This window comes from Notechis scutatus, chromosome Z, assembly GCF_049901735.1.
Source record: "Notechis scutatus isolate UNSWTSFEM ecotype Mainland chromosome Z, rNotScu1.2, whole genome shotgun sequence".
NCBI lineage: Eukaryota > Metazoa > Chordata > Lepidosauria > Squamata > Elapidae > Notechis > Notechis scutatus.
Genome location: NC_142025.1, coordinates 8696196 through 8713252, shown reverse-complemented (window position 1 = coordinate 8713252; position 17057 = coordinate 8696196). Strand labels below are relative to the sequence as shown.

Sequence of the window (17057 nt, the reverse complement as noted above, 5' to 3'; positions counted from 1 at the left end):
GATGACGTTACCTAATTGGGTAGCAAAATGCCTGCAAGAAAACAACCAAGCTCAGACAGCTTGAGATGGAACCAAGTTCAATTCAATTCAGCTTTTCCCTACTTATAACTGCCCCTAGCAGGATTCCCACGACTCTTTTACCATGCAACATTACATAATAGTCACTCCTTACATTTGTCTTTTATCTCCTCTATTATCTTCCTTTTGTTTTGCAAAAGGGAGAACACTATAATGTTACATGCTAAATAAATAATTGCTGCACTCAGGGGAATAAGCAAGTAACATCTTTATGATTTCCCCTATCATCGTACAATGTGAAGTAACAAAACGCATGTTGCCAGTAAACAGCGGATGCTTCTAGACTTGCAATGCCACTGTTAATTCAGATCAGCTTTGTGCAAAACTCTGCAGCTCAGGTTCAAAAGGCTAATATTACATCCATCTCTCTGTGTCTCTCTTTCTCTATGTCTCTGTGTCCCTTTCTCTCTGTCTCTGTCTCTCTTTCTGTCTCTCTCTGTGTCTCTCTCTTTATTTCTCTTACTCTCTCTCTGTCTCTTTTTCTCTCTATCACAGTCTTTCTGTCTGTCTCTGTGTCTTTATTTTTCTTTCTCTTTCTCTATTTTTCTTTCTCTCTGTCTCTGTCTGTGTCCCTATTTCTCTTTCTCTGTCTGTCTGCCTGTCTGCCTGTCTGCCTGTCTGTATCTCTCTAAATAATTATGGGTTATGAGTCACTTATTTCAATGATCAACTTTGAATAGTCATTAAAAAAAAGGATGTGGATGGATGACTACTGCACTTTTTTACTCTGGTTTTCCTCTACAATAAGAAGATTGGGCTGAAGAGAGAACGATCAGCCCCAAATCACTAAATATCTGATTTAAATGCCCCAGAGAGTTATAAACACAGCACAAAAAATCATCGGTTGCTCTCTTTCTTCTTTGGAAGAGATTGCGAAGACCAGACTCTTCTCTAGAGCACTAAAAATCTCCACAGACCGTTCTCATCCTGGACATTCATATTTTGAACTGTTACCATCAGGGAGGCATTATAGGTGTCTTAAAATGAGGACTAATAGACTGAGAAACAGTTTTTTTTCCCCAAGGCAATAATGGTCTTGGATCAAACAATGCATATGTGATTTAGCCCTATGTATATAGTGGCATTTTAAAACTATCTATCTTACTATATGTTTTAGATAGGTTTTACACTAGGTTTTTAATTATTATTTTAATTATTTTAATTTTTAAATATTCTGTAGTGTGATTGTGATGTGGTGTTTGGGACACTGTGCTGGAGTAGCTTTCAAATTTCATTGTATTTATAGAATGCAATGACAATAAAGGTATTCTATTCTATTCTATTCTATTCTGTTCTATTCTGTTCTAAATCTATCTACTTCAACACCTGAATCATCACGGTGATTCTCGATACACTTTAGTCTGCAATGAGTCACCTACAACCCCCTTGAGCTTTTCTAATCACCTCTAGCCAAAGTACAGAAGCCCATGGAGACCAACAAAAAGCCTTAATAAGCTACAGCAGATCACAAGAGATGAAGGTGTATAAAAGGTTCCTTTAGCAGCTAAAGAAGTGATCAGGTATCCCGATTATAAAAAGATAGTCCCCTATTTGAAATCCAGGTCTGGTATAAAGATAAAAAGTTTTTTTTTTTAAAGGGAGAAACCCAGAATCTTGACGTCTCTTAGCTGTTAATATCTAATCTGCAAGTGGAACAGTCCTTCAAAGGTGACCTGGTCAATTTTCTTATTGCAGTAAGACAATGCCTTCTTAAACGATATTATTTTGGCTTTGTCCGCCTCAGAAATTCCACCTCACAAAGGACGTTCAAACTAGAGCCAGAATGTAAGAGTTTTACTTGGTGTTAGGCTTTACTGTAATACCTGAGACCGAATACGGGCAGATTTCGTGCCTAGAACTGGAGAAGAGGGGTTTGCAGTGGTGGCATGCTACCAGTTTGGCCCGGTTCAGCCAAACTGGTAGCAAAAATTCCTATCAGTTCGGCTGAACCGGTAGTTTAAAAAAAGCCCCCGATGATCAGCTAAGAGGAGACAGAAGAGAAAAGTGCAGGATTGGTCCTCCCACCCACCCCTGAGCTTTCTCTTCTTTATCCTTTCAGCTGATTGGCACTGCAGGCCTCAGAGCGATCCCTGAATTGATAGCGGAACAGGTAGGATCCCACTGATGTGGGGTTTATAATGAACAAAAGAGCCTCTCAACAGGAAGACTGACAAACTACGATCATATTCAGGTGGAAGCTGCAGGTCAAAGCCATCTTTAAATTATCATACAATAGCTTTTCATAATGTGTACAGTCCATAGAATTTTTATGAGTTCATTTGCCGGCTATAAAATATGCATAAGGAGCCATTGCTCTCATTGGGATTAATGTGCTCCCTTGCTGGAGAGAAAAACTCCTGCGTATGGGCTGTGCACACAAAGGAGTCAGAAATTGAGAAAGGAAGGTGAGAAATAATAAACAAGATTCTGCAGCTGTCAGCAAGGTTTAGCTCAAGAATTCAGCTGCAGCTTGGACGATAGAATATACAGAATACGATCGTTCGCCAAAGAGATAGAAATGGGCAGAAAAACACAATGCCACGCTACAGGTTGGACAGGTTAAACATTCCCTCTTGCCCCAAATTCACCACCAGAATGAAACAATTTGGTGCTTCCTTGATTAGGCTTCTGTTTACAGTTTGATTGTTTGTCTAGTGTTATTCTTGTTATTAATCTCTGCTTATCTGGGTGTTGATTGCTGGTGAGAAGGTGTTTTAAGTCTTTTCATTTCCTTTTTAGCTTTTTTATGTCTGTAGGCCAATGTATTGGGCAGTGTCAAGCTACGTAGTTTAGTGCAGTGATCCCCAACCTTTTTGACGCCGCGGCCCGGTACCGGCATCAGCTGGGCGCCGCGGCCCGGTACCGGCATCAGTTGGCGCCGCCATCTTTTTGATGAAAAAGTGCTTCCGGTGACCTCACCGGAAGTACGTTTTCATCAAAAAGATGGCGGCGCTAGCTTTCAGTGAGCTTTTCCGGGTAGAAATGGCTTTCTACCCGGAAAAGCTCACGAGCGCAGCGCCGCCATCTTTTTTATGAAAACGTGCTTCCGGTGAGCTTTCTACCGGAAAAGCTCACTGGAAGCACTTTTTCATGAAAAAATGATGGCGGCGCCAGCAAGCCAGCGGCCCGGTAGGAGTTGTTCCACGGCCCGGTACCGGTCCGCGGACCGGTGGTTGGGGACCCCTGGTTTAGTGGACATAGTCTAGATCAGGGGTCGCCAAACTTTTGGACCTCAGGGACCACCAAACTCATAATTTTAAATCCCGGGGACCACTAATATGAATTTTGACTAACAGTGGCTTGGTGGGAGAGGGGAAGAGAGAGAGAGATCGATCTGATCTAACCTCTCTCCCTCCCTCCCTCCCTCCCTCTCTCTCTCTCTCTCTCTCTCTCACACACACACACACACACACACACACAAACACACAGAGGCAGGGGTGGTATTCAAATTTCTTAACAACCGGTTCTGTGGGTGTGGTCTAATTTGTGCGTGTGGCTTGGTGGTCATGTGACTGGCTAGGCATGGCTTGTATGTAAGTATTATAAATATTTATGTAAATATTGATTTTTTTATAAAAAAAGGACAACTTTTACCCAAAATCAGGCAAAGCAGGCAGGCAGATTGAGTTGCTCACAGAATCACAGATTCATTCAGAGATCTATCTATCTGCCATCGGCTACCTGAGTCTGCCACATAAAATCTGCTGGCAAGCAAACTTATAAAATTTGCTAGCAAGCAAACTCACAAAATTAACTTACAACACACCATGTATGTAAATATTGAATTTTTTTATTAAAAAAGAGCAACTTTTACCCTAAATCAGGCAAAGCAGGCAGGCAGATTGAGTTGCTCACAGAATCATTCAGAGATTTATCTATCTGCAATTGGCTACCTGAGTCTGTCACATAAAATTTACTTGCAGTGAGTCTGCACTGAATAATAGAAGCTTCAGTCCTAAGGAAGGTTCGGCTCTTACTAATCTTAAAAGCAGAGCCGAAGATCTAAAGACTAGCTAGAAAGCAAGAAATGCAAAGATTTCCTGCTTTCTAGCTAATCTAAATCTTCCGGCACAACAGTACAGCTGATGGTCGGGGGAAAAAAAGGAAAAATAGCAACTTAGCAGGCAAGTTTGCCAGGTAAGAGGTGAGTAAGCGAGGAGGGTTCCCGCAGGCCATGTGGGCGGCACAGCCTTGTGTTCCTGCGCAGCCTGGATTAATTGCTTTGGGGGGGTGCTCTGGGGGTGACATTTCTCTGCGGACCACCAAAATTTTCTCACGGACCACCAGTGGTCCCTGGCCCACCATTTGGCAATTGCTGGTCTAGATCAGGGGTCTCCAATCTTAATAACTTTAAGCCTGAAGAATTCTGGGAGTTGAAGTCCTCCAGGCTTAAAATTGCCAAGGTTGGAGACCCCTGCTCTAAATATCAGATTTCTTGCATGTCAGGCCCCAAAGCAAAAATATAACATGGTGATTCTTCCAAGCTGAGTTTTTCATTATTATTATTATTTCACAGACAATTTAGCACTCCCATTGTGAAGGTATCTCACAAGAAAAATATATTTCACAAGTGAACCCTGCTGTCTTCATTTTGTTTCTCTCACACATTATATCTGGATTGAGTTCCCTCTTGTTCCTCCTGAATGCACCCCCTCCCTCCAGCAAATCCACTCCTTATTACATGCCATCCTATCTACTCTGTTCTCTGCTAGTCAGGAGCCAACCAGCTTTTCAATACAGTGGAAATTGCTATTTTATGACCTCTTTGCAGGGAGGCTACGCCTGGAGCAAACTTGTGGCAATCCTTGCCTTCCCCTTGATTGGGAGTGGAGTTTCAAAGAGCTTCTCTATTGATTGCAGCCATCAGATCTATGAGAACGGAGCGGTCTTCAGCCCTCCACCATTACTTCCCCTTGCCCCATATTTTCACCCTGGGCTATTCTATTCTCTGCTGTTCAGGAACTTTCATAATGGTCATGCTGTTGCTCCTAACATGACCCATTAAGACATGAACTTTCTTTGCTCTGTATTTTTCACTGTTCTGAAAGCTCCTTACTCCATTCGAACCTTACAGCTCTCGGGGGGCACCAATTCTATTTTTGCCCAGACTGAATGAAGTACAATCTCTTTCTTTGCTCTCTCTACTCACCCATAACAAATATTCCTAATCCTTCCTTTCACCCTACTATTTCAGTCGCAATGTACACTAAATCTATCAAGTTGTAATGCAATGTATACTAAATCTACTGCATTGATACTACTGCATTTCACCCCTACGGAACTGAATCATCTGTTCTTGCTTTTCTACTTCTAAATTCATAGAATTTTCTATGACCCTATTATGGAATGGAGATGAAAGACCAATATGCTCTCCTTTCGTTTGATTATGGAAGCATCAGAGCCAGAATGTATTTATTTACTGTATATTCTGCCTTTATTTATTTATACAAATAACTCAAGGCAGTGAACATACCCCATACTTCTTCCTTCTCTTATTTTCTCCACCACACCAGCCCTATGAGGGAAGTTGGGCTGAGAGAAAAGGACTGATGCTGACTTTCATGGTTTAAGATAGGACTATAACTTACTATCTCCTGGTGATTGCCCTAGTCACCCAACCGGCTTTCATGCCTGAGGCAGGAGTAGAATTCACAGTTTCCTGATGATTGCCCAAAGTCATCCAGCTGGCTTGTATGCCTAAGGCAGGACTAGAATTCACTGTCTCCTGGTTTCTCTAGCCTGATGCCTTCACTGCTAGACCAAACTGGCTATTGCACAATACAATAAGGGAACAACAACTCAATTAATACTGGATGGACTGAGAGGTACTGAAGGATGAGTATCACTGACAATAGACCATTGGAGCCCATTGCCTTCATAGACATTTAACTGTGGCTTTAATATATATTAAAATGTGCTTAGAGTTTTTATTAGAGGAATGACATAGGTTTCATTAAAGTGTGCTTTAATTCTGATTGAGAATAAAAGAATAATAGACTTGGAAGGATATTGGAGATCTTCTAGTCTAACCTCCTGCTCAGGTAGGAAAACCCTACACCATTTCAGACAAATGATTGTCCAATCTCTTTTTAAAAACTTCCAATGTTGGAGGACCCACAATTTCTGGAAGCCAATCGTTCCAATGATTAATTATTCTCACTGTCAGGAAATTCCTCCTTAGTTCTAGGTTGGGTCTCTCTTTGATAATCTTCCACCCGTTACTTCTTGTCTTGTCTTCTGGTACTTTGGAGAATAGGCTGACCCTGTTTTCCTCGTGGCAGCCTCTCAAATATTGGAACACTGCTATCATGTTACTCCTAATCAGGGGTGGGATTCCAATTTTTTAACAATTGGTTCTGTGGGCATGGCTTAGGTGGTGGGTGTGGTTTGGTGGTCATGTGACTGGGTGGACATGGTTTGGTGGTCATGTTATTGGCTGGGCGTGGCCAACTCAATATCACTCACATCGAGGCACACATCTCCTCACCTGGCCTCTCAAGACTGGGGATACTGCAACAGTCGTAAGTGTGAAAAAGGGTCATAAGTCACTTTTTTCAGTGCCATTGTAATTTTGAATGGTCACTCCACACAAGCAAAGTGCCAGCAAAGGAGGGGAAAAAAACTCCAGAGAAGTTTCTGAGACAGGAAGTCTAGTCCTGCCAAGAATGTAATAAGGGTTAACGGAGAGGCAGTTTCTGTAAGCAACACCAGAATGTTTCCTTCCTGCCTTCCTTACAGGATTAGGCCAGTAATTTCTTCTAACAACCGGTTCTCTGAACTGTTTAGAATGTTAACAACCAGTTGTAGCAAATAGGTGCGAACTGGTAGAATCCCACCCCTGCTCCTAATCCTTCTTTTCTACTAGACTAGACATACTCGATTCTTAGAACCATTCTTCATATATTTTTGCCTCCAGGCCTCTAATTGTCTGTTGCTCTTCACTGCACTCGTTCCAGAATCTCAGTGTCTTTTTTATAATGTGGTGACCAAAACTGGATGCAGAGTTCCAGGTGTGATCTTACTAAAGCTTTATAAAGTAGTATTAATAATTCATGTGATCTTCACTATATCCCTCTGTTTAGGCAACCAAGGATTGCATTAGCTTTTTTGGCTGCTGCCACACACTGCTGACTCATATTTAAGTGATCGTCCACTGTGATTCCAAAATTCCTCTCACAATTACTCCAATTGAGCCAGGTTTCACCTAATCCGTACCTGTACATTTGCTTTTTCTTGCCTAAGTGTAAAACCTTACTTTTCTCTATATTGAATTTCATTTTGTTAGGTAAGGCCCAGTGTTCAACTCTGCTAAGATCATGCTGGATCTTGAACCTACTGGGATGTTGGCTATTCCTCCCAGTTTGTTGAGTTCCCTTTCTATTCCTTCATCTAAATTGTTAATGAGGATACTGAAGAGTCCTGGGCTTAAGACAGAAACTTGGGGTACCTCACTACTTACTTCCCTCCATGTAGATGTAGTTCCATCAGGACTATACATCGAGTGTGGTTTGTCACTCAACTTCTATCACTACTATTATGTCCCTGTCAGTGGTGGGATTCAAATTTTTTTTCCTACTGGTTCTGTGGGCATGGTTTGGTGGGCATAGCAGGGGAAGGATACTGAAAAATCTCCATTCCCACCCCACTCCAGGGGGAAGATTACTACAAAATCCCATTCCCTCCCCACCCCACTAACCTGCTTTCCAGCTCCGTTCTCCTGTGCAGGGCAACCAAAGAAGACTCAGACGATCAGCTGGGACTCAAGAGGCAGAGAATAGATGGGGGCGGGGCCAGTCAGAGGTGGTATTTGCCGGTTCTCTGAACTACTCAAAATTTTTGCTACTGGTTCTCCAGAACTGGTCAGAATCTGCTAAATACCACCTCTGGTCCCTGTCCCCAGAAGCCATAAATCTGGGCCAAGACAACCAGACAAGCCTATCTGATATCCAAAACAATACAACCAGCACCCCAAAATAGGTAAGGAAGTGGAGAAAGAATTGAATAAGAATAAAGGCAGCTGATTATATACCAGCACTTCATCTTATGTTCTCATCCTTACTATAAGGTAGCACCACAACAAACCTCATTCGTGGATCATCTGGAGGAGTCATCTCTAGAACATGAGGAGGCCCATTCAACACAACTGCATGTAAGGAAATGCTTGGATTTTCTGTCCCGACCTAGAAGGCAAAAGGAGAACAAGATGATAGTTAGGACAGAAAGTTACCATTCCATGATTTTCCTGTATTCAGAGGGGGGAATAGTCCATAAGCCACACTTCACAAAAAACGCCCTATTTTCCATCCCAACCCCTTTGATCCTCTGGTCATCTTGAAGCCCCGACCACAGCCTTGCTGGAAAAGTGACCTAAGCTCATTTAGCAACAACCTCATTTAATAACTCTTTGTCATGATGAAGGGGGATGATAAATTAACTTCGTGACCAATTCTTGCATTTATGACCTATGCAAGTCTGCATAGCAAAGGGAAACTGAAGACAGACTATGAGCACAGTTGTGCTCTGCACAACCGCTTTGCTTCGTGACCCAATTATGGTTGCTCAACGAGCACTGCTACTATTACAGATTGCGATTCTATAAATATGACCCTGAAGGCTATAGTTAAAATATCTGTTCAGAAATAATCTCGCTTTTCTAACTGCATTCAGTTAACTTTGAATTGTATCTCCCAGTGAAAAAAACCAAATCTTAAATGTTAGATGAATAGTAAAACCTATCCTACCTTTGGGTAATGATAGGCTTCTGCTTTGGGGTAAAGGCTTCCGGTGAACATGGGTATCTCCATTAATGGGACACGGGAGTCATTAATAGTCGCATAGGCTAATCTTGTGCCATCCGGAGACCACCAGTGAGCAATTTGGCTTTTCAGGATCTCTTCTAGAGAAACAAGAGAATTGAAAAAAAAATACTGTGATATCAAATCTGTTAGTTAACAAGGAAATGTAAGGATAGATTATCACTGGGAGGGTAAAAGTAATGGGCAAAAATATCAGAATCTTTTTTTTTAAATTGATCCTCATGAATGGCTTCCGACCTTGATGGATTTTCTTTGATGTTGCGTAAAATAATCTCTTCAAGAGAAGAAAGAAACATATCACTGTTGATCCCAATGATTCATGTATTTTGCTCAAGTTTGGAAGAGCTTACCCTTGCAGCATTAAATCGGGGGGAAATTCCACATACTACCAAATCGTTCACTGAAGTGTTCTGAAAGTGTTAGGATTTATCTTTTGCTTTGGGCAATGTACAGTCATGAAAAGTACAATCCAATGTTTTAATCGCTCAGTATGATTAGTTGTAGATCCTGCAAAATTTATCATAGCTTTCTAAAACCTTTGCTCAGGGATATGCTTTTAGAAGTAAACCTTTGGCTGAACTCTGAATGATGGGGATGTGTGGAATTCTCCTAAAATGTGGACTTTATTTGGGTAAGCACCATCCCACCCAGGTACCATGCTCCAAAAACTAATGGATGGGGTAAATTAAAACTAAATCTGCTTTGCCTTCATTTATATTTGATTAAAATTAAATGTAAATGGTATGAATACCCTCTGACCATACAGGATATACTTTTCTCCTTTTAATCTGTGAAAGGTAGTAAATTTTGGTAGCAATTTTTGCAGAATTTTGTGAGTGGGACATAAACCTGGGTTCATGCTAGGCCTTTCTGATATTTAACTTCTGCATTTTTGAACTTGAGCTCCCTTCAAATTCCTGATTATGCAGACATATAGGGCTAAGATAACTTGGATGAGTTTCATGTATGCATTGTTTGTTTGTTTGTTTGTTTATATGTATGTATGTGTCAGTGGTGGGATTCAAACTTTTTTATTATTGGTTCTGTGGGCATGGCTTAGTGGACGTGGCAGGGGAAGGATACTGCAAGATCTCCATTCCCTCCCCACCCCACTAACCTGCTTTCCAGCTCCGTTCTCTTGTGCAGGGCAACCAAAGAAGATCCAGCCAATCAGCTGGGACTCAGGAGGAAGAGAATAGATGGGGGTGGGACCAGTCAGAGGTGGGATTTGCTGGTTCTCCGAACTACTCAAAATTTCCGCTACCGGTTCTCCAGACCTGGTCAGAACCTGTCGAATACCACCTCTGGTATGTATGTATGTATGTATGTATGTATGTATGTATGTATGTATGTATGTATGTATGTATGTATTTGTGGTAGCTGTTTGGATTTTTATTTCTTTTCCAAGAATGCTACTAACCCACTAAGACAGATTACCTGTTTAAATTAAAGAGTGCACTGTCATAAGTAAAACCCAGTATTCACAGAGATATTTACATGTGTAAAGAATATGGGCTGAGAATATGTGGCAAAAAATATCACATTTAACTATTAGAGAAGCTTCTGTTCATGAGTAGGTGAACTACTGGCCTACTTTGTAGAGCCGTTGTAACTATTACAAATGATGATTAAATCATTGGCATAGCATGGAAGTTGTGCCTCTCCTCCAAGAAGACGATCCAGCTGGGATCTCCCTCCACATTTTATCATCATAACAACACTGAATCTAACTTGGTAGCTTAGATTGAGGCACCATGAACTTTACAGAGTGAATGAGGGTGTGAATAATAGTAATAGAAATAGAGAAGGGGAGGCAGAGGAGGACATGTTGCTAAGTAGGGTTGGTCTTAATTGGGACTTGTTTGGCAGAGTAACAGGAATACTAGTAACGCAGTCTAGTATTCCCAAATCCTGGTCTGTGGACTACTACCAATCCATGGCCCATTGGCAATTGGTCTACACAAGCAGCAGGGAAAACCATCCCAGAAAAACACAATGGCAAATTCTAATTATTAATTATGTGAGGAACTGTCTCGCCTCAGTGGGATTGTCCAGTAGAAGGGGCATGCTGAGGACCACGTCAGGCAAGGAATTCTGGACTCTTGACGAATGTATCTTTTCTTTTATGTATACTGAGAGTATTTACACCAAGACAAATTCCTTGTGTGTCCAATCAGACTTGGCCAATAAAATATTCTATTCTCTTCATTTCAGCTGAGGGTGTCTGGGAGAAGAGCTTTTTCTGCTGTGACCCCTCTTCCTTTTGGAACAGCTTGGCCCCAGAAGTGAGATCTGCCTCCAAATTTTGGCCTCCCAGAAGGGCCTTAAAACCTGACTTTATTGATTGGTGTGGGGCCTGGATGGAGACATTCTAGGCTGGAGGGGGCCGTTGGAGTAATGGAGAAGATATTACCTTTGTAGTTTGTAGGTGACTCTTGTTGGTTTTTTTTTTTTTCTGAGCTTGTCGATCAGAAAGGTCAGCAGTTTGGCGGTCTGAATCCCTAGCATGGCGTAGCAGAGTGAGTTCTCATTATTTGTCCCAGCTTCTGCCAACCTAACAGTCTGAAAGCTTGTAAAAATGCAAGTAGAAAAATAGGGACCACTTTGATAGGAAGGGAACAGCGTTCTGTGGACCTTCGGCGTTTAGTCATGCCGGCCACATGACCATGGAGACGTCTTCGGACAGCGGTGGCTCTTCGGCTTAGAAACGGCTTAGAAACAGAGATGAGCACCGCCCCTTAGAACCGGAAACGACTAGCACGTACCTTTAAGTTTCCTAGAGTTGCTTTGGATTGAGAAATGGGCAGGATGCAGACTTACTTAAATAAACAAATGCTGCCAGTAAAACCGCGTAGACACATCTGTGTACTCACCAGGAGTTGAGGGCTCAACTCAACATGACATTCTTAATAAGAACAACTCATCCTACAGATGAAACCTTGAAGAATTCATAACAAAAGAACAGGGACCTGAATCTCAATCAGAGCCAATAATTTTAGCCCCAGGCCCTGTCTTTATTGGCTACAAGGCTGCTGGTTATCCATAGTGCCTATAAATTATTCCAAGGGGTAATCTGAGCTTTGCGTTCGACATGCAGCACGAGCCTCTGATGCTCCTGTCTTTCTTCTTAATATTATTTGACATGACGCTTTCATTAACTTTCCTATAAAAAAATCATAGTATCTTTTCCCCCCTCCTCCTCCCACCCCCCTCACCCCACCACATCTGCCACTGAACAGGATCAATAGTGCACACTTTATAAAGAGAAGAGAAACAGGCCTCTTCCCTTCAGCCTACACGGTTTCCAGCCTCTCTTCAATTTTCTTACAGCACAGCTGTCATTCAGATTTGATGTAGTGCATGATATATTTATTATAGACAATGTGGTGCCTCTACAATGCTGAGATCATGTGTTTTCAACAGCTCTGAATGGCAGCTCATGCAGAGAAGCAATAGATATTTATTAAGCCCGCATTCCAATGCAATGGGGCATCCTTATCAGCAGCTTTTCTGCCACGGAGGAGCAATATTTGAAGCAGTATCCGAGTAATAAACCTTTCTTTCTTTCTTTTGCTTCGTGATTATTATATTTTATTTACAGAAAAGGCCGTCTGCCAGCATTTGTCTGTTTGGTGCCTTTTGAAAGTTTGGATTACTACTCCCACACCCTCTGAGCTCATGCTGGATGGGAGTTAAGAGAGCTGTAATCCGGAACTTCTGGAAGTCTCGGACTGTCAAAGGCTGTCAAAGCAACAACATTGGAAATTCTTCTCTAATTTACTGAACAGAGACACAAATCTTGTACGTGGGCCACTTTTGCTTCTAGGAAGGTAAAGGTGAGGATTCCTTTGAGTTGGACCAACTCTTGATGACTTCATGAACTTCTTGGCAATAGTACGAAAGTGATTTCTGATTGTCTTCTATCAAAATGTATTCTTGACTTTCTAATCTAGCCCACAGCCCTAAAATGTCCTCTGGTTTTCTATCCAAGTACTAACCAAATCTGACCCCACTTAGCTTCTCAAGATCAGCCAAGGTTAGCTAGGTGCTGTTAGTTAATGGAACCATGCAGGAAGACTCAAATTACTGTAACTGTAATTCAGATCTTTCAGCCAACCATGAATCTCTCACTTTAATCTAATTCATCAAACATGACCTACTAGGAAATCTCAGGTGTAAGGGCTACGTTGGGAAGTCAAGACACCCAAATGGTGGCTATCTTTAAGCCTAACTTGTTTGTTTTCTTAACTGAGCCCAACGAGTGAAGTAGACATCATGCTTATTGAACAACACTGGCTTAATATTAAATATCTGGAAAGAATATGTAAACAAAGGATGGGGCTAAATTATAGGGCCTAACTAAAGTTGGGCTTCACATGAAGTAACAAATTAAAAATATGTAGGCTGGTAAAGTGAAAGAATATGCAAGAAGCAACTTTATGCAAATGTCTCATTTAATTTCCCCTCTCATCTAGTTCAGTGTATTAAAAAGGTCAAGAGATACAATTTCAAGTTTCTTTACTGTGGTTGGAAGAGATCATATCTTCCATTTCTCATCTGGTTGTCCCTGAAAAGATGAAACAAGCTGACTGAGATTTACCAAAGTTTGGTAAACTTGGGAAACACTATATGTTTGGAGTAAAAATGCTCCAAAGAACAGCCAAGTTAGCCTATCCAATAAATGAAGTCTGTCTCTTTAAAAATCCTGCTCATCTTCAGCCTAGGATCCACCATTGGATCTCTGTGAAGAAGTGCAATGAATTCAATCTTACGCTGCGAAAATACCACGTTTGTTCATGGATCTATACTCATCATGACATCAACGGTAATCCAGCTGGGGTGCATTAGGTACAGGCAACAAAAGGGTGGGGGGAAAATCTGGCTTAATGTCTCAGGAATATTTCTGCACAGAAGATTTCAGGAAAGCATGTTGAGAGGCACCATTTCCATTTCCTACTTCCCAGTTCTGCTTTCACATTGTAAAGTGGCGATACTGGAGTTAAGACAAACTAGCTGAGCATATACATCTGACTTTCTGCCTTCAATGGGTCTGAGTAGAACCCTGGTCCTCCAGCAAGGCCCATCTCCATAAGTGAGAGGTCCTGCCTCCACATTGATAGATATTAGAAGCTGGGACCAGTAAGGAAGGAAGTAGAAGATAGAATTCTTTATTGGCCAAGTGTGATTGGCGCACAAGGAATTTGTCTTGGTGCATGCCAATGTCCACATAAACCTAGGATACTTTGGGAGTACCCAAAACTGCCTGAAATCCAGCATATACAAATTCCTTGTGTGTCCAATTACACTTGGCCAATAAAAAGAATTTTATTCTGTTCTATTCTATTCTATTCTATTCTATTCTATTCTATATATGATTTGACTTGGTTTTAAGAATATTTAGCAACTCATTGGATTGTGGCTGTAGCCGTTTTAATCTCCTTTTCATCTGCAGCAGCAACAACCACGTATATGCAACTTTCACCCTGTATTGCATTTTGGTGACATTAAAAAAATAATAATAGTGCACTTTGGGAATTTCCTCAACCTTCCCAACATGCTGCTCATTTAACATCCTATGTTTTCTGTTTTCCCAATGCTTTGTGAATGTGCGTGCTCTTTCAAAAACTAGATTTCTAAACAGATGCCTCTTTTCTGAAGGTAATTATAAACTGGGATGTACAGTAGATTTTTTTTAAGGTACTGAGATGGTAGATTCTGCGCCCTTGGCAGTATTAAAGCTAAAAAAAGCAATGTTCCATAAATTATATGTGATGGAAACTCCATTAGGCAAGAAGTAAAGTTGTTGTATGGCACCAATAAGAATCAGATACCTTCATTTTATTATTCATTCTAGGTTTTAAAGGAATCTATCTGAATTTCCATAGCTGCAAGAGATGGGATTTGGAAAGTTTGTAGCATAAATATTGGCAATTTTAATTAAAGCATGGCAGAATAACTAAACAGGACACTTTTCTTAATGTTTCCTCCATGTTTTTGGAAGAATAATCCCTAAACTGTGAGTTGCAGCTCCCTGGGGATCACAAGCAACTTATGGGGAGAATTGCAATTTTGTTTAAAACGGATGGGGCTTGCAGGCAAAACAGGAGTCCTGTCAAAACTGACTCCAGCTTTGGTTAAGCTGAGCAGTAGAAGAAGTGTAGAACAAGTTTTGAGACATGGCTAAATCTATTGGGTTTGTCAAAACCACCTGCCAATCACATCAGTTCCATATATTATTCTTCCATTTTAGCTATGATAGTCACCAAATTCATTTTGGTTGTTACAGTGTCACAAAGTAGGGGAACTTCTGGATTAGTTTAATTTAGAATAAAATAAGTGATAAACAGCTGTAACATCTTGATTCCCAAATTCCCCTCTCCCCCAAATGTTCACGCTAAACAGGGGTTTCCAACCTTGGCAACTTTAAGCCTGGTGGACTTCAACCCCCAGAATTCCCCAGCCAGCTGGAGACCCCTGCACTAAAGGATCTAAGGATACTTACTACTCAACATTGCTTCAGCCGAATGTATCCTCAAGGGACAGAGTTTGCTCTAGCCTATTTATATATGATTTAAAAATGACACCTCCACAAATGTATCAAGTTCCACTGGATATGCTGGACTGGTGCTTATAGAAAAGACAACTGGTAGGTATAGTATTATAATGAAAAAGTTGTGCTTTAAATCTTGCCACGAACTTTGTAAGAGCTCTTAGGGAAGCCACACAAGAATGCAAACTTTTCTTAAGAGGTTGTTATAAGTAAGACAAATATGCCCAATTTTCTAGTTAGAGACCACATGCTTCCTGCATCTGTTGGCTAAAGAGTTTCCCGCTGTCAGTTGCAAAATAATAGTGATCCAGACAAGAAACACATGTATATCTCTAACTTTATTTTAAGTTAGAGATTATTTTAAACACAACTATCCCTAACCTTATTTTAAGAATAACAGAGTTGGAAGGGACCTTGTGGTCAAGCAAGAGGCTCTCTATTATTCTGGAGAAATGGTTGTCCAATCTCTTCTTAAAAATATCCAGCATTGGAGCACTCACAGCTTCTAGAGGCAAGTCGTTCCACTAATTAATTGTTCTTTCACCTGATACATAACAGAATATACCGCAAGCCTGAAAGGACATCTCTCTCCTATCCTCGTTACAGCCAGTGGTGGGTTTCAAAACTTTTTCCTACTGGTTTGGAGAGCTCACTTCGCATGCGCACAGGCTCCTTCTGCAGACTCAGCTGCCTGGAATCTGAGTACTGCCCCTGTCTCTTCCTCCTATCTCCCAAAGTCACACCCACAAACCATTACGCTTTCAGATTTATTGCTTTCTTAGGTTTACATGCCACTCCAATCATATATGACTCTGAGCAGCAGTCATACCTGAATGGAATAACTGTTGTTCTTGTATTAGTCCTGCAGGTCTGCTTATTTTAGCATGGTGCTCAGTTGGTTCACACAGCAATACTACCAATGCATGATGCGACATGGGGGCTTGTCTATCCCCTGGCCTGTTACAAACAGGCTGTGTCACGTTAGGGCTGAGAGAAAGTGACTGGCCCAAGGTCCCCCAACAAGCTTCTTCCCAAAGGAGGACTATAATCTGGGTTCCCCCCATTCCTAGTCTAGTATCTTAACCTCTATACTTGACTAGTTCTCCAATACCTTAATGCAGCAAAAGGATTAAAACAACAAGGTACAACAAAATACTCTAGGTATCACTGAACAACCAATTTTGCAGAAGGGATCAGATACAAGTACATCATACCCCAAAGGCTTATTGAAAAAGCCAAGCCTTTATTGCTTTTTGAAAACCTAAGAGACAGTTCCCAGTTGCAATGTATGACTGTGAAATTTGGACCATAAGGAAGCTGAGCGCCAAAGAATGGAGGCCTTTCAATTCTGGTGCTGGAGAAGACTCCTGCGAGTCCCTTGGATTGCAAGGCGATCAAACCAGTCAGTCCTAGATGAGATCAACCCTGACTGCTCTTTAGAAGGCCATATCCTGAAGTTGAAACTCAAATACTTTGGCCACCTAATGAGAAGGAAGGACTCACTGGAGAAGAGCCTAAAGCTGGGAATGATTGAGGGCAAAAGAAGAAGGGGACAGCAGAGAATGAGGTGGCTGGATGGAGTCACTGAAGCAGTAGGTGTGAGCTTAGAGAAC

At 41.4% G+C, this 17057-nt stretch overlaps 1 protein-coding gene across 1 annotated transcript in view; it reads right to left on the bottom strand.

Moving 5' to 3' along the window:
* DPP6 (dipeptidyl peptidase like 6) overlaps positions 1 to 17057 on the bottom strand; it is a 349551-nt gene that overhangs the window by 47816 nt on the left and 284678 nt on the right. Inside the window, exons 9-10 of the mRNA XM_087945820.1 lie at positions 8820 to 8974; positions 8161 to 8258 (exon numbers count right to left, since the gene is read on the bottom strand). Coding sequence (XP_087801946.1) covers positions 8161 to 8258; positions 8820 to 8974 — 253 coding nt within the window. The remainder of the gene's footprint in view (positions 1 to 8160; positions 8259 to 8819; positions 8975 to 17057) is intronic.